The sequence below is a fragment of the Amblyraja radiata genome, chromosome 4, assembly GCF_010909765.2.
Source record: "Amblyraja radiata isolate CabotCenter1 chromosome 4, sAmbRad1.1.pri, whole genome shotgun sequence".
NCBI lineage: Eukaryota > Metazoa > Chordata > Chondrichthyes > Rajiformes > Rajidae > Amblyraja > Amblyraja radiata.
Window position 1 is genome coordinate 120,228,605 of NC_045959.1, and position 20,911 is coordinate 120,249,515.

At 49.6% G+C, this 20,911-nt stretch overlaps 1 protein-coding gene across 1 annotated transcript in view; it reads left to right on the forward strand.

Annotated features, from left to right (window-relative positions):
* The first annotated feature begins 2,350 nt into the window (after positions 1-2,350).
* The window catches only part of LOC116972615 (tyrosine-protein phosphatase non-receptor type 23-like), a 32,679-nt gene continuing 14,118 nt past the window's right edge, over positions 2,351-20,911 (forward strand). The window contains 11 exon segments of the mRNA XM_033020429.1: positions 2,351-2,456; positions 4,455-4,600; positions 6,880-7,176; positions 8,667-8,821; positions 12,145-12,296; positions 12,992-13,171; positions 14,329-14,533; positions 14,844-15,185; positions 15,187-16,521; positions 17,509-17,799; positions 19,594-19,778. Coding sequence (XP_032876320.1) covers positions 2,365-2,456; positions 4,455-4,600; positions 6,880-7,176; positions 8,667-8,821; positions 12,145-12,296; positions 12,992-13,171; positions 14,329-14,533; positions 14,844-15,185; positions 15,187-16,521; positions 17,509-17,799; positions 19,594-19,778 — 3,380 coding nt within the window. The 5' untranslated portion in view covers positions 2,351-2,364.

Sequence of the window (20,911 nt, forward strand, 5' to 3'; positions counted from 1 at the left end):
CCAAACATTATGGTGCCCTGAAATGGGGGGGACTATGTATAAACACCTGCTGTAATTTCTACATGGTGAAACCAAATGTATAAAATACTCTTTAATAAAATCTGACAATGTGCAAATTAACCACATGTGTTTTTTTTCTATTACAAATCTCAAATTGTGGAGTACAGAGGCAAATAAATAAATGATGGGTCTTTGTCCCAAATATTATGGAGGGCTCTTTCTACCATTGTCCATTTTGAGTCCGAAATCAAGGGTACGAGAAACTTCAGGCAGTTAAAATAATGATAATATTGGAAGACTGAGAGTCGGGGGAGAGAGAGGGGGAGATGCTGCCTGTCCCGCTGAGTTACTCCAGCATTTTGTGTCTATCTTCGGTGTAAACCAGCATCTGTAGATCCTTCCTACACATTTCATCTGCTCTACTGCGAAATCTCCTCAAGGCATGCCTACATTGAAGAAGTTCTCCTCCTCTGTCCAACAAGAGTCCCGCAACACCCTCTCAGTCTGAAGAAGGGTCTCGACCCGAAACGTCACCCATTCCTTCCGCCCAGAGATGCCACCTGTCCCGCTGAGTTACTCCAGCACTTTATGTCTTATCTTCGGTGTGAACCAGCATCTGCAGTTCCTTCCTACACTAAGAATTAAAGTGAATTATGTACCTTGGTTTCAGTGGTGACAGAGTCTAATGTCACAAAAAGCTCATTACAAAGAAAAACTGTGAAAGCCCAAACTAAATGCAATGCTTGGCCCATCTAGTCTACTCTGCCATTCAATCATGGCTGATCTATCTTTCCTTCTCATTCCCTGCCATTCTCCTGCCTTCTCCCCACAACCCTTGACACCATTACCAATCATATATCTGTCAATGTCCGCCTTAAAAATGCCCAATAACCTGGCCTCCACAGCTGTCTGTGCTTTTGATGAGTCGGCTGCCCTTGATTTGCTCTCTTTGAAGATACCAAGTGTGTCATTTATTTTGTCTTAATTGGATTCAATTGGCCCTTGGTATTTATTAGTGTTGAAATTGTCAGAGAATGTCCAGGAGCGGAAAATAATGCAGAATGTTGTGACCACTGCCCAGTCCATCACTGGCTCTGACCTCCCCACCATCGAAGGGATTTATCGCAGTCGCTGCCTCAAAAAGGCTGCCAACATCATCAAAGACCCACACCATCCTGGCCACACACTCATCTCTCCATTGCCATCAGGAAGAAAGTACAGGAGCCTGAAATCTGGAACATCCAGGTTCAGGAACAGCTACTTCCCCACAGCCATCAGGCTATTAAACACAACATCAAACAAACTCTGAACTATAACAGTCTATTATTACTATTGCACTTTATCTGTTTATTTATTGTGTGTGTGTATATATATATAACCATAATATATCTATCTATATTTAAAACTCTGTGTGTGTCTGACTGTGTGGCTGTGTGTTTCTGACTTGTGGCTGCCAGCCTTTGATTCGTTGCTACGCCAACACCCGACCCACAAACGCCCTGATTTTTTCCATTTCGGTAGAGATTTCACTTTTCATTCCAAGTATCCACTCCTGATTACATTTCGTCGTGTTTATGTACATATTTTTAAATAAAATCCTTCTCCCCCCCCCCCCCCCCCCCCCTCCCCACTCACTCATTTTGTTGCCTCCTGCTGGCCAGCGACCATAACGGCTGCTGGCGCCTGCATCTCGCCTCAAAGACGCCATTTAAAAACAGCCGCACTGCTGATTCCTGAGCCGCTTGAGTTGGAGGACCACGTCTCCCGTGGGGGCTACGGGCAGGGAACGGCTGCGTTGGGGGAGCAGACCCAACGGGTCTGCACTTGGTCTAGTATATATATATATATATATATGGTTATGTTATATACACTGAACTTTTATCTGCTGTTTTTATCTGCTGTTCTGTATTATGTTTACATATGTTTACATATTCTGTTGTGCTGCAGCAAGCAAGAATTTCATTGTCTTATCTGGGACACATGACAAACTCTCTTGACTCTTGACTTGCTGTTGCCTTTACATTACTAACATTTCATCAAAAGTCAACATTTTTTTAGCAAGAAAAAATTGAATATGAGGTATTTCCAGATTATTTTCTTCATTAATTCATGTCATAACAGCATTTGGCCCATCAAGTCTACCCCGCCATTCAATCTCTCCCTCTCAACTCCATTCTCCTGCCTTCTCCCCATAACCCCCGACACCCAGAATGTCAACCTCCACCTTAAAAATACCCATTGACTTGCCTCCCCAGCCGTCTATGGCAATGAATTCCTTTCTTGCATTTGGCGCCATTTTATTTTACACTGCGTTGCATTGCGCAAGTATTTTAACATATCTTAGTGATTGTAATCCATGCTTTTATGTTTTTTCTCCTTTTGTTTTCCAGTGAAGAAAAAGCTAAATTACTACGGGAAGTCGTGGATAAAATAGACGCCAAAAATGAAGTCTTAGAGTAGGTATTGTAACAAATTGATATATTTACCTGTTTAGCAATAATCCCACAAATCTTTGTACTATTGGTGTTAATGGGCGTTACGGTGGCGCAGCGGTAGAGTTGCAGCCTCACGGCACCAGAGATCCGGGTTCCATCCCGACTACGGGTGCTGTCTGTACGGAGTTTGTACGTTCTCCCCGTGACCTGCGTGGGTTTTCTCCGAGATCTTCGGTTTCCTCCCACACTCCAAAGACGTGCAGGTTAGTAGGTTAATTGGCTTTGTGTAAATGTAAACTCGTGCCTAGTGGGTGTAGAATAGGGTTCTTCTTCTTGCATATGGCATGCACAGCCTAAGGTTGTAGGACAACTTGTTCTATTTGATCTGATTTGAACCCAGCACACCGGGTTGATTGCATTCGTCGAAACAAGGCGGACCACGTGAAGGTTGCAATCTCCCACTCCCATCCCGGAGCCAGCACCGCCATTCAATGTGAGCATGGCTGATCATCCCTAATCAGTACCCCGTTCCTGCCTTCTCCCCATATCCCCTGACTCCGCTATCTTTAAGAGCCCGATCTAGCTCTCTCTTGAAAGCATCCAGAGAACCGGCCCTCTGAGGCAGCGCATTCCACAGACTCACAACTCTCTAGAGAAAGTGTGTCTCTCTCCACGAGACATTCAATGCCGTCAAAAGTTAAATCTTCCAAACACAGTCTCTTGATTGATAGTTTCTTTATTGTAGTAGTAAAAACAGTCAGATATTCATCCAAACTTCTTCTTGTTTAAGTACATTTTGATCTTGCTCGTAGTTAAACTCGAGCATGGTGGAACTCGTGCATGGTCCAAAGCTGTGACCTCTCCCCCATGCTTCTTCAAACTAAAACTAACAACTACTAGGGCGTCTGCACAAGAATCCCAGCAGCAAACGGGCCTCCGACTACCACCCACATAATTACAGGCAGATAAAATTTAAAGGTTAAAGAAGGAACTGCAGATGCTGGGAAATCGAAGGTAGACAAAAATGCTGGAGAAACTCTGCGGGTGAGGCAGCCTCTATGGAGAGAAGGAATAGGGTTGAGACCCTTCTTCAGACTCAAAGGAATAGGTGACGTTTCGGGTCGAGACCCTTCTTCAGTCTAATGTGGGGGTCCCCCCACCCTCACATCAGTCTGAAGAAGGTCTCGACCCGAAACGTCACCTATTTCCTTCGCTCCATAGATGCTGCCTCACCTGCTGAGTTTCTCCAGCATTTTTGTCTCCCTAAAATTAAAAAACAAACTGGTTATAATTATACCATACCGAGTTACATGGAAAATAGAAACATAGAAAATAGGAGCAGGAGGAGGCCATTCGGCCCTCGAGCCAGCACCGCCATTCATTGCGATCATGGCGAGTTAAGCTAATGGCTACTACAGCCGCAACTATGGAGAGGGGGGAAACGTCGCCTATTCCCCTCGCTCCACAGATGCTGCCTCACCCGCTGAGCTTCTCCAGCTTTTTTGTCTACCCTGTTTAAAGGGGAGGGTGGATTTACGAATATCCCGCACGGACTAATTTTGTTGAAACATATTTAAAACATTGAACATATAAGATTGTTAAGGGCTTGGACACGCTAGAGGCAGGAAACATGTTCCTGATGTTGGGGGAGTCCAGAACCAGGGGCCACACAGTTTAAGAATAAGGGGTAAGCCATTAGAACGAGATGAGGAAACACTTTTTCACACAGAGAGTTGTGAGTCTGTGGAATTCTCTGTGAGCGGTGGAGGCAGGTTCTCTGGATACTTTCATGAGAGAGTTAGATAAAGATAGCGGAGTCAGGGGATATGGGGGGAAGGCAGGAACGGGGTACTGACTGGGGATGATCAGCCATGATCACATTGAATGGCGGTGCTGGCTCGCAGGGCCGAATGGCCTACTCCTGCACCTATTGTCTATTGTCTATTGGGAGGGTGGATTTACCAATATCCCGCACGGACTAATTTGTAATCTGGTTTGTTTCGTGTCCTCTGATAACAGGCAATTCATGGATTCTTTGAGGATTGACCCAGACTCGATGGACAACCTGGACATGTTCAATCATATTCCCCCGGTCCTGATGGAGAAGTGTGCCGCTCTGAGTGTGCGTCCCGACACAGTGAAGAGTTTGGTTCAATCCATGCAAAGTACGTTCGTGTGCAGATGTAAACTCCCGCTAGAACGCTGGACAAGAGTTTGTGAACCTCCACGTATTTGGTGAAAGAATGGGTCGACTGGGCTTGTATTCGCTGGAATTTAGAAGGATGAGAGGGAAATCTTATAGAGACATATACAATTGTTAAGAGATTGGACAGGCTCGATGCAGGAAAAAATGTTCCCCATGTTGGGAGAGTCCAGAACCAGGGGTCACACAGTTTAAGAATAAGGGCTGGGCCGTTTTGGACTGAGATGAGGAAAAACTTTTTCACCCAGAGAGTTGTGAATCTGTGGAATTCTCTGCCACAGAAGGCAGTGGAGGCCAATTCACTGGATGTTTTCAAGAGGGAGTTAGATTTAACTCTTAGGGCTATCGGAATCAAGGGATATGGGGAGAAGGAAGGAATGGGGTACTGATTGTGGATGATCAGCCATGATCACATTGAATGGCGGTGCTGGCTCGAAGGGCCGAATGGCCTCTACTCCTGCACCTACTGTCTATTCTATGTCATTTGTGTCCTGAGTTTTCATTTTCATATTCATAAATGACAGGAGCAGAATTAGGGCATTTGACCCCTGAAGTCTTCGCTGCCATTCAATCATGGCTGATCTATCTCTTCCTCCTAACCCCATTCTCCTGCCTTCCCACCATAACCCCTGACACCCGCACTAATCTAGAATCTATTTATCTCTGCCTTAAATATATCCACTGACTTGTGGCCTCCACAGCCGTCTGTGGCAATGAATTCCACAGATTCACCACCCTCATCTCTTTCCTGAAGGAACGCCCTTTAATTCTGAGGCTGTGCCCACAGACTAGTGGAAACATCCTCTCCACATCCACTCTATCCAGGCCTTTCACGATTTGGTAAATGTTGTGCGATGGTCTTACGCAATCTTTTCCTTTAGTATGTTTTTTTCCCTAAAGACAAAAGCCCATACACATGGGTAAAATAGAAAACATCAGCGCCCGTGAGTAAAAAGGAGACACAATAGTCACGCTGAGAGACTGGAGCAGCTGGGCTTGTACACTCTGGAGTTTAGAAGGATGAGAGGGCATCTCATTGAAACATATAAGATTATTAAGGGTTTGGACACGCTAGAGGCAGGAAACATGTTCCTGATGTTGGGGGAGTCCAGAACCAGGGGCCACAGTTTAAGAATAAAGAGTAAGCCATTTAGAACGGAGATGAGGAAACACTTTTTCACACAGAGAGTTGTGTGTCTGGTATTCTCTGCCTCAGAGGGCGGTGGAGGCCGGGTCTCTGGATACTTTCAAGAGATAGGGCTCTTAAAGATAGCGGAGGCAAGGGATATGGGGAGAAGGCAGGAACGGGGTACTGATTGTGGATGATCAGCCATGATCACATTGAATGGCGGTGCTGGCTCGAAGGGTCTACTCCTTCACCTATTGTCTACTGTTGGTAACTTGTGGGTTGCTTTTATACATGTATATACTCGCTGAAAATGACCAACTCGTACTGTTCTTTCAACCTGTGACCCTTCAGTGTGTTATAGTTTATTGCATTGAAAATAGGACACCCCATCTCTTGATAAAGTCACAGAGCACAGAAACAGACCAACACTTGCATGCCGATCAAGATGCCCCATCGAAGTCGGACGCATTTGCCCCACATCCCTCCAACCCATTCCTACCCATGTTTCTGTCCAAACGTCTTATGAATGTTATTGTCGTATCTTCCTTGACTACTTCCTCTGGCAGCTCGTTCCTGTTACATCTTCCCCCTCTCCCTTAAATTGACGTATCGACGTGTTCTGGTTCGGAACCTCTGGTTCTGGGGGGGGGGGGGGGGTCATTTGGCGGCACCTGGTGGCAAGCCACAGGCACAACCAACCCTTGGCTCTGAAGGGAGGCGTCTCGGTGTGGGAGGCGCTAAGTCATGGGATTTTTACCTGAGCGGGTATTTAAGGCCCGTGACCAGTGATGACAATAGACAATAGGTGCAGGAGTAGGCCATTTGGCCCATCGAGCCAGCACCGCCATTCAATGTGATCATGGCTGATCATCCCAATCAGTACCCCGTTCCTGCCTTCCCCCATATCCCCTGACTCCGTTATTTTTAAGAGCCATATCTACCTCCCTCTTGAAAGCATCCAGAGAACCCACTCTGAGGGAGAGAATTCCACAGACTCGCCACTCTGTGTGAGAAAAAGTGTTTCCTCACCCGCTGAGTACCTCCAGCATTTTTGTCTACCTCTAATTGCTCTAGTTACTGAGTTAATGAGATTTGTTGTCCTTGCTTCTCAGTTCTGTCCGGGCTGTACACGGACGTGGAAGCATCGTTGAGAGAGTTGAAGGAGCTGATGGATGAGGATGAATCGATGGAGAAGAAATGCCAAGAGGTGACTGGCAAGCTGTGCCAGCCCAGCGGGACGTCAGCCCTCAGCAAGGAGTGGGTCAAGTACATGGAGGTCCACGAGAAGGCCAGCTTCACCAACACTGAGCTGCACAAGGCGATGAATCTGCACATCAGCAACTTGCGGCTGCTGAGCGGACCCTTGGAAGACCTCCGCGCTGCCCTTCCATCCCCCACCGTCACCGATGGTACGAAGCTATGCTTTCTATCTCTTATGGTGTACAAGTTCATAAGCGGTAGGAGCAGAGTTAGGCCTTTCGGCCCATCCAGTCTACTCCATCAATAGACAATAGACAATAGGTGCAGGAGTAGGCCATTCGCCCATCGAGCCAGCATCGCCATTCAATGTGATCATGGCTGATCATCTCCAATCAGTACCCGTTCCTGCCTTCTCCCCGTATCCCCTGACTCCGCTATATTTAAGAGCCCTATCTAGCTCTCTCTTGAAAGCATCCAGAGAACCTACCTCCACTGCCCTTTGAGGCAGAGAATTCCACAGACTCACAACTCCGTGTGAAAAAGTGTTTCCTCATCTCCGTTCTAAATGGCTTACCCCTTATTCTTAAAACTGTGTGGCCCCTGGTTCTGGACTCCCCCAACATCGGGAACATGTTTCCTGCCTCTAGCGAGTCCAAGCCCTTAACAATCTTATATGTTTTAATGAGATCTCCTCTCATCCTTCTAAACTCCAGAGTATACAAAGTGTTTAAGAAGGAACTGCAGATGCTGGAAAATCGAAGGTACACAAAATGCTGGAGAAACTCAGCGGGTGCAGCAGCATCAAAGGAGCGAAGGAAATAGGCAACGTTTCGGGCCGAAACCTTTCTTCAGAATGATCAGTCTGAAGAAGGGTTTTGGCCCGAAACGTTGCCTATTTCGCTCCATAGATGCTGCTGCACCCGCTGAGTTTCTCCAGCATATTTGTGTACCTTCCAGAGTGTACAAGCCCAGCTGTTCCATTCTCTCAGCATATGACAGTCCCGCCATCCCGGGAATTAACCTTGTAAGTAGTCGCTCAAATGATTCATACCTTGTTCTGGTCGTCGCTGGATTTTGAACATGTTGAAAATTTTCGGCCACCTGCTGCGACTGATGGGTGCCGGCAAGTTGCCGAAAAAAAACGCGTAGGTGGGGACAAAGGGGATCTTATAGAAACGTACAAAATTCTTAAGGGGTTGGACAGGCTAGATGCAGGAAGATTGTTCCCGATGTTGGGGAAGTCCAGAACAAGGGGTCACAGTTTAAGGATAAGGGGGAAATCTTTTAGGACCGAGATGAGGAAAACATTTTTCACACAGAGAGTGGTGAATCTGTGGAATTCTCTCCTGCAGAAGGTAGTTGAAGCCAGTTCATTGGCTATATTTAAGAGGGAGTTAGATGTGGCCCTTGTGGCTAAAGGGATCAGGGGGTATGGAGAGAAGGCAGGAATGGGATACTGAGTTGGATGATCAGCCATGATCATATTGAATGGCGGTGCAGGCTCGAAGGGCCGAATGGCCTACTCCTGCACCTATTTTCTATGTTTCTATGTTTCTATGACAGGCCCTCATTCAAGATTGCGTGACCAATACAGCCTGTATCACGGTGTTAAAATCAACGTTGCAAGGACAACTGAAGAGATGTGGCCCAACTGAAAGGTTTCCAAACGTGTGTGACTTTTTCCTTCCATGTATCCTAGAGGACAAGGCCATCCTGCAGAACATGAAGCGAATCTTGTTGAAGAGTGAGGAGATGAGAGACCAGCGCTCGTCACTCTTACAGCAGCTCCGAGATGCCATTCAAAAGGACGACATCACCACAACACTAGTAACCACAGACCATTCAGAAATGAAGGTTGGTGTGCAACTGTACACACACACACATTGATGTCTTGAAAACAATAATATGGAGCAAGGAACCGCAGATGCTGGTTTGAACCGAAGATAGACCCTGAGTTTAGAAGGATGAGGGGGGGTTCTTATAGAAGCATATAAAATTATAAAAGGACTGGACAAGCTAGATGCAGGAAAAATGTTCCCAATGTTGGGCAAATCCAGAACCAGGGGCCACAGTCTTAGAATAAAGGGGAGCCCATTTAAGACTGAGGTGAGAAAAAACGTTTTCACCCAGAGAGTTGTGAATTTGTGGAATTCCCTGCCACAGAGGGCAGTGGAGGCCAAGGATTTAAGAGAGAGTTAGATAGAGCTATAGGGGCTAGTGGAGTCAAGGGATATGGGGAGAAGGCAGGCACATGTTATTGATTGGGGACGATCAGCCATGATCACAATGAATGGCGGTGCTGGCTCGAAGGGCCGAACGGCCTCCTCCTGCACCTATTTTCTATTTTCTATGTTTCTAAAAGCTGGAGTGACCCAGTGGGACAGTAACTCGTTGTCTGAAGAAGGGTCTCGACCCGAAGCAGTCCATCAGTCTGAAGAAGGGTCTCGACTCGAAACGTCACCCATTCCTTCTCTCCAGAGATGCTGCCTGTCCCGCTGAGTCACTCCAGCATTTTGTGTCTATCTTTGATTTAAACCAGCGTCTGCAGTTCTTTCCTAGACATGCTGTCTGACCCGATGAGTTACTTTAACATTTTGTGCCTATCTTTGTTACAAACAATAATCCTGGATTTGTGCATATGGGACATATAGATTGAAAGAGTCGTCTTAATTCAGTTCCGAAGTAACATTTGAGCTTAGTTGGCAGATATGGCCGCTTTGTTTCACTGAGTCACGGTGGCGCAGCGGTAGAGTTGCTGCCTTACAGCGAATCGAGGGCCGGAGACCCGGGTTCCATCCCGACTACGGGTGCTGTCTGTACGGAGTTTGCACGTTCTCCCAGTGACCTGCGTGGGTTTTCTCGGAGATCTTCGGTTTCCTCCCACACTCCAAAGACGTGCAGGTTTGTAGGTTAATTGGCTTGGTAAATGTAAAAATGGTCCCTAGTGGGTGTAGGATGGTGTTAATGTGCGCGGACCCGGTGGGCCGAAGGGCCTGTTTCCGCACTGTAACTCTAAACCAAACTAAACTCTGTGGTATGCTGGTGCATGTTTCTATGCATTTCCTCATCCACTCCTTGTACACAAGGGCCAATATACAGAGTTTGAGTTGAGTTTATTGCCACGTGTAACGAGGTACAGTGAAAAGCTTTTGTTGCGTGCTAACCAGTCAGCGGAAAGACAACACGTGATTACAATCGAGCCATTTACAATGTACAGATACAGAATATCGTGAATGACGTTTAGTGCAAAACAAAGCCAGCGAAGTCCCATTTAAAGATCTAATCTTTACCAATGAACCTACAACCCCGCACGTATTTGGGGTGCAGGAGGAAACCGGAGCACCCGGGGGAAACCCACGCGGTCCCAGGGAGAACATGCAAACTCCGCATAGACAACGCCCATAGTCAGGATGGAACCCGAGTCTGGGGTGCTGTGAGGCAGCGGCTATACCAGCTGCACCACCGTGCCATCCACAATCCAAACTAACCACCTGACTGGATTTTGCTTATTACATGAAGCATAATATGCCTCACATCCACAGCCTGGCCCAAATATTAACCTTGAGAAACTTCAGACTCTAAAACTGAAGTGGGACCCTACATGGGGCCCCTCAAGCCAATCGGCAAGATCACAGCTGATCCACAACCTTCAGCTTATCCCGTGGAAGAAAGAACTGCAGATGCTGGTAAAATCGACGATAGACACAAAATGCTGGAGTAACTCAGCGCGTGAGGCAGCATCTATGGAGAGAAGGAATGGTCGACGTTTCGGGTCGAGACCCTTGGGTGATTAGTACGGGAGTCGGGTTGTGGGCAGAAGGCACGAGAATAGGGATAGGAGGGAAAGATAGATCAGGCACGGTTGCATGGTGGAATAGACTTGATGGGCCGAATGGCCTACTTCTACTATTCTTTATGACCGTATAACAATTTACAGAAGCCAATTAACCTACACACCTGAGCGCCTTTGGAATGTGGGAGGAAACCGGAGCACCTGGGGTAAGCTCACGTGGTCGCGGGAAGTGCGTGCAAACTCCACACAGATGGCACCCTAGTCAGGATCAAACTCGGATTCCTGGCGCTGTAAGGCTGCCCCACTGTGCCGCCCTGATAAATGGCTGACCCAATCTCTTAAGATGTTATTTGCCCCTTCTCCAACTCTTCATAAGGAAAAGCAAACGCCTCTTGGCATCTACCCTGTTGTGGGCTCTCAACTTCAACGAAACAGTCAAGCAAACACAGGAGGGAGTGCAAAGAGAAAACTGTCAGATGCAGAATATATCACTTTGCACTGTTACACTTGGAGTTATTGGGTTATAATGCACGGAAACAGGACTGGAGGCCCAACCGCCCATCGCCAAGTGGGACAGGCCCTTAAGATGCCTCATCTACAGCAGTCCCACCTGTCCATGTTTGGTCCAACAGAGTCAGAGTATAAAACAAATATGTAGGATCGAACTGCAGATGCTGGTTTAAGTCAAAGGTAGACACAAATGCTGGAGTAACTCAGCGGGGCAGGCAGCATCTCTGGGGAGGAGGAATGGGTGACCTTTCATCCTAAAAGAAATAGTCTTGTAATGATTGTTAGTTCATGATTGGAAAATGGAGGGAAAGGCAATTAACGTTTTCAAGAGAGAGTCATGAGCCTGTCCTACTTACGCGACTTTTTCGGCGACTGCCGGCACCCATCATAGGTCGCCGAAAATTGCCAACATGTTGAAAATCCAGCGGTGACCAGAAAGACGCTACGACTCTTTGGGCGACTGAGGAGACGACTCACGACCGTACAGGCGACATGTCGCGGGGTGAAGCCTGTATGGTCGTGAGTAGTCGCACAAAGAGTCGTACCTTGTTCTGGTCGCCGCTGGATTTGCAACATGTTGAACATTTTCGGCGACCTGCAACGACCTATGACGGGTGCCGGCAACTCACCGGAAAAAGTCGCGTAAGTGGGACAGGCCCTTAAGATTTAGTTCTTAGGGCTAACGGAATCAAGGGATATGGGGAGAAAGCAGGAACGGGGTACTGATTGGAGATGATCAGCCATGATCACATTGAATGGCTCGCAGGGCCGAATGGCCTGGCAACTCCTGCACGTATTGTCTATGTTTCTAACATTCATGACAGTGTAACCAAGACAGCCTGTATCGTGGTGTTGAAAATCGATGTCATTGCAGAAGCTGTTTGAAGAACAACTGAAGAAATACGACCAGCTGAGAGTTTACATTGACCAAAACCTGGCTGCCCAAGAAAACATCCTGAAGGCCCTGACTGATGCCAATGTCAAGTACGCTGCTGTCAGGAAAGCTCTCACTGACGCAGAGCAGAAGTGAGTACCTGTTGGGGATGGTGTACCATGCTCATTAAGATGCTTTGGACTTTAGACTTTAGAGGTACAGTGCGGAAACATGCCCTTCAGCCCACCCAGTCACGGGTGATAGGAGCAAGTCTACTCGGCCCATCAAGTCTACTCTGCCAGTCAATCATGGCTCATCTGTCTCTCCCTCCTAACCCCATTCTCCTGCCTTCTCCCCAAGGTATGCAAGTAGCTGCCACAAAGAGCTCAGTTACATAGTTACACACCACATGGTTTGTGTGACAATAGACAATAGGTGCAGGAGGAGGCCATTCGGCCCTTCAAGCCAGCACCGCCATTCAATGTGATCATGGCTGATCATCCACACACATAACCCCGTTCCTGCCTTCTCCCCATATCCCCTGACTCCGCTATCTTTAAGAGTTCTATCTAACTCTCTCTTGAAAGCATCCAGAGAACCGGCCTCCACCAGCCTCTATAGCAGAGAATTCCACACTCACAGCTCTCTGGGTGAAAAAGTGTCTCCTCATCTCCTTCTTAATGGCTTACCCCTTATTCTTAAACTGTGTGGCCCCTGGTTCTGGACTCCCCCAAACATCGGGAACACGTTTCCTGCCTCTAGCGTGTCCAAACCCTTTGGTGTGTGTGTGTGTGGCTCTATTGAAAGGTTTAATACCCAAGCCAACATGAACTGTCCTCCCTCACAGGTGGAATGACGCCACCCAGATGCTTGTGACTTCATTTGAAGCTTACGAAGACCTGATGAAGAAGTCTCAGGAAGGAAAGGAATTTTACGCTGATCTGGAAAACAAAGTAACAAAGCTTCTGGATAAAATGAAGGACATTTGCAAATCTCAGGAGGAACAAAGACAAGCGCTGCTGGAGCAGTAAGGATGATTTCCTGTTTCTCTCCCAGTTTAATTTCGTTTATTGTCCTCACGTGTATCGAGGTACAGTTTAGTTGAGGTACTGGTGTCTGAAGAAGGGTCTCGCCCCGAAACCTCACTGACTCCTACTCTCCAGAGATGCTGCCTGACCCGCTGAGTTACTCCAGCACTGTGAAACGTCACCTATCCATGTTCTCCACAGATGCTTCCTGACCCGCTGAGTTACTCCAGCACTCTGTGAAACGTCACCTATCCATGTTCTCCACAGATGCTGCCTGACCCGCTGAGTTACTCCAGCACTCTGTGAAACGTCACCTATCCATGTTCTCCACAGATGCTGCCTGACCCGCTGAGTTACTCCAGCACTCTGTGAAACGTCACCTATCCATGTTCTCCACAGATGCTGCCTGACCCGCTGAGTTACTCCAGCACTGTGAACGTCACCTATCCATGTTCTCCACAGATGCTGCCTGACCCGCTGAGTTACTCCAGCACTCTGTGAACGTCACCTATCCATGTTTCTCCACAGATGCTGCCTGACCCGCTGAGTTACTCCAGCACTCTGTGAAACGTCACCTATCCATGTTCTCCACAGATGCTGCCTGACCCGCTGAGTTACTCCAGCACTCTGTGAAACGTCACCTATCCATGTTCTCCACAGATGCTGCCTGACCCGTTGAGTTACTCCAGCACTCTGTGTCCTTATTGAATATGAGAATTACGTGCATAATGTAGGAAAAACAGGACTTCCATTGTTAGAGTGTGGAGTACCCCGCGACCCGTCCGAAGAAGGGTCTCGACCCGAAACGTCACCTATTCCTTCTCTCCATAGATGCTGCCTCAACCGATGAATTTCTCCAGCATTTTTGTCTACCATAGAAACACAGAAAACAGGTGCAGGAGGAGGCCATTCGGCCCTTCGAACCAGCACCGCCATTCATTATGATCATGGCTGATCGTCCCCAATCAATAACCCGTGCCTGCTTTCTCCCCCATATCCCTTGACTCCACTAGCCCCTAGAGCTCTATCTAACTGCATTAAATCCATCCAGTGACTTGGCCTCCACTGCCCTCTGTGGCAGGGAATTCCATAAATTCACAACTTCACAGAGATCAGATTATCGTCAGTTGATGTAGTTTTTATATATATTTTCCAGGGAGATGAAAAAGAAGCCACCTCCAAGACCCACAGCCCCGAAACCCCTACAGAAACCTTCTGACGCAGAGCTGGAAGCCATGTCAAATATTGAAGACTTGGACATGCAGACGTTCAATGCAGGCCTTCCCTACAATGACTTGCCCAACGAGTTGACCAGCTTGCCGCCAAGTTCCCTTGCTGCTCACCCTGGGGGTGATGCCCGGTGACGGGCCGTATCCTGGTGACCCTGCGGCGTACCCAAGGGCCCCAGGCATTCGGGGCCGGATGTTTACTTTGCTGCTCGGACCACCAGCCCGCCTCTACAGCCGCCGTTGCCGGGCCAGCGGTTTTGCCGCGGCCATGTATTTCCCGGCGGCGTGGGTCCGCGGATGCCGGCGTCCTCAGGTGGCGTGGCCCAACCAAGCCATACGCGGGCGGGATCAGAAGAATTGGGACAGCATTCAAGTATAGCGGCAAGATGAGGGCTCCCCAGTGGAGGGATGGGCCGTCGGTCTCCTGCCCCGTCCTCCGCAGAACATGTCCGCCTCCTCGCCTCCGCCAGCGCCGACCTTCCCCACGGCCGGCCGGCTCCGAGACCCCGTCCCGGCGCAGCCCCACTTCACATCTGGACATTTCCCCCACAGAGGGACCTCGCCCCAACATCTGCCCCCCAACACTATCTGTGCTGCCCCGTCGATGGGTCACCCTTACAGCACCGGAGTTGCGTACCGGCAACACGGGCTTGCACACGCCCCGCCGAGCCCACACCTGGCCTACCAGGGCAGTTCTGCGGGCAGATTGCCGGGGGTGCAGACCATGCCCCAGACGGCCCTGGGCATCAGGCCCTCCACCACTACCGTGGACAGCGTGCAGACTCCCATCTCCAGCTTCACGCCGGAGCCCGCCTGGCCGTGGGCAGGCAGCCCGTTGTACGAGGCGGCCATCCGGCAGCTCCCCCGCCGCCGCCGTCGCTCCCGTGTCCGGTGTAGGCGTGGTCTGCCAGTACCCGTACCAGCCCCGCTTCCCCAACATGCCCCCCTTCCCACCCCCAGCCCAGCGTGCGTACCCCCACCCCGCCCCGCTCCATCCCGACCACCAGCGTCAGATGAGGCCTGTGATGATCAGCCAGCCACCTTACCAAACACCTTTCTACCCCCAGAGTGGGCTGCCCTACCAGCCCCAGCCCAGAGCTCAGAGCTCGGCACACATGCCCCCACCACAGCCTCAGGTCCACCCTCAGCACGGGATGCAGCCGCAGCTGAGACCTCACCTGTACCAGCAGCACCCCGCTCAAGAGCCCGTCCATCCGCCCACTCACCCCGGCAACGCTGGCTTCCCCGTAACACTGGCCGGAGTGCAGCCGCAGATTCCAGCGCCCATGGTTCCCCAGCGCCACGCCCTGCCCACTGCCACCGAGGCTCAGTCCAGAGCCTTGCTGCCGGCCTCACCTGGCCTCCCGCCCCAGCAGCCGTTCACGCCCCACCTCCACCCCGCCCTGCAGCCCGTGCCGCTCCCCAACATGGCCGCCCCCCAGCCCGTGCCACTCCCCGGCCACATGGTGGCGCCGCAGCCCGTGCCGCTCCCCAACATGGCCGCCCCCCAGCCCGTGCCTCTCCCCGGCCACATGGTGGCGCCGCAGCCCGTGCCGCTCCCCAACATGGCCGCTCCCCAGCCCGTGCCTCTCCCCGGCCACATGGTGGCGCTGCAACCCGTGCCTCTCGCCCCGCCCGGACCACCCCCCGCGGGCCCCCTGCAGCCGTTCAGTTCCGGCCCCTCTCTGCCCCCGACCCCGTCCCCTTCCCCAACGCCGGTGGCGCAAGGACAGGCGGGCTCTCTCCCCGCGGCCGCGGCGGGCATCCAGCAGAGGGCGTCGCAGACCCTCGCGCCCGCTGCCACGCAGCCCGGCTCCGACCTCCCCTTCCAGCGGCAGAACTCGTCCACCGACGACCTGCTCTCCTCCAGCCCCGACGGGCAGCACGGCGGAGCCCAGACCGCCGTCACGCAGCCCCTCCTCCTGCCCACCAAGGCAGACGCCAAGGACGGGCACAGGCCCAAGGGGATACAGATCATCGAGCAGGATCCCTACGAGAAGCCCGAGCACGTCAAGATGCTGCTCAACCAGTTGGGGAGCTTCAAGGTCATCGTCGACTCACTCGACAGGCCTTCCTTTGGAAGCTTGACCGAGCTGGACTGCAAATGGAAAGACCTGCAAGTGAGTATAGTTGGTGGGAGGTCATGTAGCTGTTGTACAAGACCTTGGCTAGGCCACCTTTAGAGTATTAGAGTGATACAGTGTGGAAACAGGCCCAACTTGCCCACACCGGCCAACATGTCCCAGCGACACTAGTCCCACCTGCCTGGTCCTTTGTTGGTCCATATGCTTGGTCCATATCCCTTCAAACCTGTCCTATCCATGTACCTGTCTAACTGTTTCTTAAACATTGGGATAGCCCCAGCCTCAACTACCTCCTCTGGCAGCTTGTTCCATACACTCACCACCCTCTGTGTGGAAAAAGTGACCCCTCTGATTCCTATTAAATCTTTTCCCCGTTACCTTAAACCCATGTCCTATGGTCCTCGATTTCCCTTACTCTGGGCAAAAGACTCTGTGCATCTACCCAAGTTGTGTTCAGTTCTGGGCACCATGTTATAGGAAAGATGTTGTCAAGCTGGAAATTGTTACAGAGATTCACCAGGATGTTGCCAGGACTTGAGGGTGTGAGCTACAGGGAGAGGTTGAGGAGGCTGGGACTCCAATCCTTGGAGCGCCGGAGGATGATCTTATAGAGGTGTAGAAAATCATGAGAGGAATAGATCGGGTAGATGCACAGAGTCTCTTGCCCAGAGTAGGGGAAGCGAGGACCAGAGGTCATAGGTTCAAGGTGAGGGGGGGAAAGATTTGGAAGGAATCTGAGGGGTAACTTTTTCACACAGAGGGTGGTGGGTGTATGGAACGAGCTGCTGGAGGAGGTAGTTGAGGCTGGGACTATCCCAACGTTTAAGAAACAGTTAGACAGGTACATGGATAGGACAGGTTTGGAGGGATATGGACCAAGCGCAGGCAGATGGGACTAGTGTAGGTGGGACATGTTGGCCAGTGTGGGCAAGTTGGGCCGAAGGGCCTGTTTCCACGCTCTGTGTCACCCTGTGTGTGACCCCCCTGTGTGTGACCCCCCCTGTGTGTGACCCTGACCTGCAGGACGCCCAGGAGAAGGACGCTCGGCAGCTATCTATCGCCATTGCGCGCTGCTACACCATGAAGAACCGGCACCAGGACATCATGCCGTACGACAAGAACAGGATCGTGATCCAGTCGGGCAAGGACGACTACATCAACGCCAGCATGGTGGAGGACTTGTCCTCGTACTGCCCGAGGATCATCGCCACACAGGCACCGCTCCTGGGAACAGCCTCCGACTTCTGGCTCATGATCTACGAGCAGAAGGTCTCACTGGTGGTCATGCTTGTCTCCGAGCAGGAGGTCGACAAGGTACGGACAGGATATTGGCCACGTCTACCCATCCATAGATGTGGACACTTCTGTTCAGTTTAGTATAGAAACATAGACAATAGGTGCAGGACGAGGCCATTCGGCCCTTCGAGCCAGCACCGCCATTCAATGTGATCGCGGCTGATCATCCCCAATCAGTGCCCCGTTCCTGCCTTCTCCCCATATCCTCCACTATTTTTAAGAGCCCTATCTAGCTCTCTCTTGAAAACATCCAGCGAACCGGCCTCCACCGCCCTCTGAGGCAGAGAATTCCACAGACTCACCACTCTCTGTGAGAAAAAGTGTTTCCTCGTCTCCGTCTAACGGCCTTACCCCTTATTCTAAACTGTGTGGCCCCTGGTTCTGGACTCGCCCAACATCGGGAACATGTTTCCTGCCTCTAGCGTGTCCAGCCCTTAACAATCTATATGTTTCAATGAAATGACCTCTCATCCTTCTAACTCCAGAGTGTACAAGCCCAGCTGGTCCATTCTCTCAGCGAAACAAAGAAAATAGGTGCAGGACAAGGCCATTCGTCCCTTTGAGCTAGCACCGCCATTCAATATGATCATGGCTGATCATGCAAAATCAGTTCCCCGTTCCTGCTTTCTCCCCATATCCCTTGATTCCGTTAGCCCTCAGAGCTAAATTTAACTCTCTCTTGAAAACATCCAGTGAATTGGCCTCCACTGCCAGAGATTTCCACAGATTCTCTGGGTGAAAGCGTTTTTCCTCATCTCAGTGCTTTATTGTCACGTGTGCCGAGGTACAATGAAAAACTTTTGTTGCGTGCTATCAGGTCAGCGGAAAGACAATACATGATTGGCGGTGCTGGCTCGAAGGGCCGAATGGCCTCCTCCTGCACCTATTGTCTATGTTTCAATATAGGGCGGGGACCAGCCCCTTCAGCCCACCGAGTCTGCGCCGACTGGCGATCACCCCGTACATTAGCACTATCCTAAGTGAGGTTTGGGGTCGGGACCCTAAAGGTCACCTATTAGACTATTTTAGACAAGAGACAATGATCGTGGCTGATCATCCCCAATCAGTACCCCGTTCCTGCCTTCTCCCCATATCCCCTGACTCCGCTATCTTTAAGAGCCCTATCTAGCTCTCTCTTGAAAGCATCCAGAGAACCTGCCTCCACCCCCCTCTGAGGCAGAGAATTCCACAGACTCACAACTCTCTGTGTGAAAAAGTGTTTCCTCGTCTCCGTTCTAAATGGCTTACCCCTATTCTTAAACTGTGGCCCCTGGTTCTGGACTCCCCCAACATCGGGAACATGTTTCCTGCCTCTAGTGTGTCCAAACCCTTAATAATCTTATATGTTTCAATAAGATGCCCTCTCATCCTTCTAAACTCCAGAGTGTACAAGCCCATAGAGTTGCAGCATGGAAACAGTCCTACACACTCGCACAATTCTAGACACAACTTACTGAAGCCAATTGAGACAATAGACAATAGGTGCAGGAGTAGGCCATTCAGCCCATCGAGCCAGCACCGCCATTCAATGTGATCACGGCTGATCATCCCCAATCAGTACCCCGTTCCTGCCTTCTCCCCATATCCCCTGACTCCGCTATTTTTATGAGCCCTAAGATGAGCTACAAAGATGCACGTCTTTGGAGCGTGGTAGGAAACGGGCGGGAGAATGGGGTTAGGATGGAGAGATAGATCAGCCAAGATTGAATGGTGAAGTAGACTTGATGGGGCCGAATGGCCTGATTCTGCCCCTGGCTGCTGGTGCTGATGTGGTTTGGTGACGCTGTGTGTTCTTCACTCTCGCTGTTGCAGCAAAAGGTGCTGCGTTACTTCCCGACGGAGCGGGGGCAGCAGATCGCGCACGGACCCATCACCCTCACGCTGACCACACAGAAGATCACGCAGACCCACGTGGAGCGCATGATCGGGCTCCAGTACAGAGACCAGAGCCTCAAACGCACCATCATCCACCTGCAGTTTACCTCGTGGCCTGAGCTGTGAGTTCACTTTCTTATATAATGACTTCTTCTGTCGTGTGTCTTTTAGACCTGCAGCTCCGTTGAGGCGAGCCAGGCCAACGTGCCATCGTCCAGGTCAATCAGACCTCGTTCACCATTCGGTGGCCAACCGGTGTTTGGGGCAACTGGTGACCATGTGTCTCCACTGTCTAGCAATGTTACAACATTTTGAGATTTTAAAAATCAAGTCTGCAATTTATCCCATCAGATAAAGCATGAAAATAAGTTTAATTTGACACCTAATTCACTTTCATATCTCAAGTATTTAAAAAGTTATGGCCATTTTCATACTGGGAAATGAGCATCTTGTTCCCTATTGATTTTCTATGGACATAACAAAAAAGCTGTGATCGTGAACAGTCAAAAGCCCATAACTTTCTTAAAAATTAAGAGAACTGAATGAAATTTTCAGTTATCATAGATTGAAGCATTCTGAAACAAATATAAAATAATCTTACTTGGATGACCTGAAATTAAAGCATATAATTAGTTAGTTACCTAATTGTAGCTAATTTCAGACTTCAATTACTAGATCTAAACATCTATCCATTTCTTAATAAATGATTAACATTTTTAAATAGCCTAAATGTCCAAATAATATTCACAAATAATTCACAATAAAACATGATTTTTAAATCTCATTTACATTCATTTATAGACCAAATGGAAGGAATTTAGTGTTCAATTGCTGTAAATAAATGCTCATTTAAATCAGCTTTCCAGTGGGTCCCTGTGAACGCGCTGGTTTAGAACGTTCACATTGCGGTAGATTTGTGCCCCAAATGCCCAGAAAAATACTGCGGGATATAATGGGCCCAAATGAGCTACTCGCAATATTAAACTTTGTATAAAGGGATCTTTAGAAGCCCTTTTTAATGTAAAAATATACAGCCAACCTTCTGTGGTTTGCTTTATGAGACCCTGCGGTTGCTGGTGGTCGCGGGTTTAGAGATTGATTTTTAAACTACTATAACTATTATACGAGGCCTTTAAAACTAATAATAGCTTTTGCGACGGGGTCTTCCAGCGATTTTTCGTTAATAATTAACTAGGCTGAACATCTTCGATTTGAACAGCCTAGAGAAAATCGCGTTTTAAACCCGCCCCCCTCT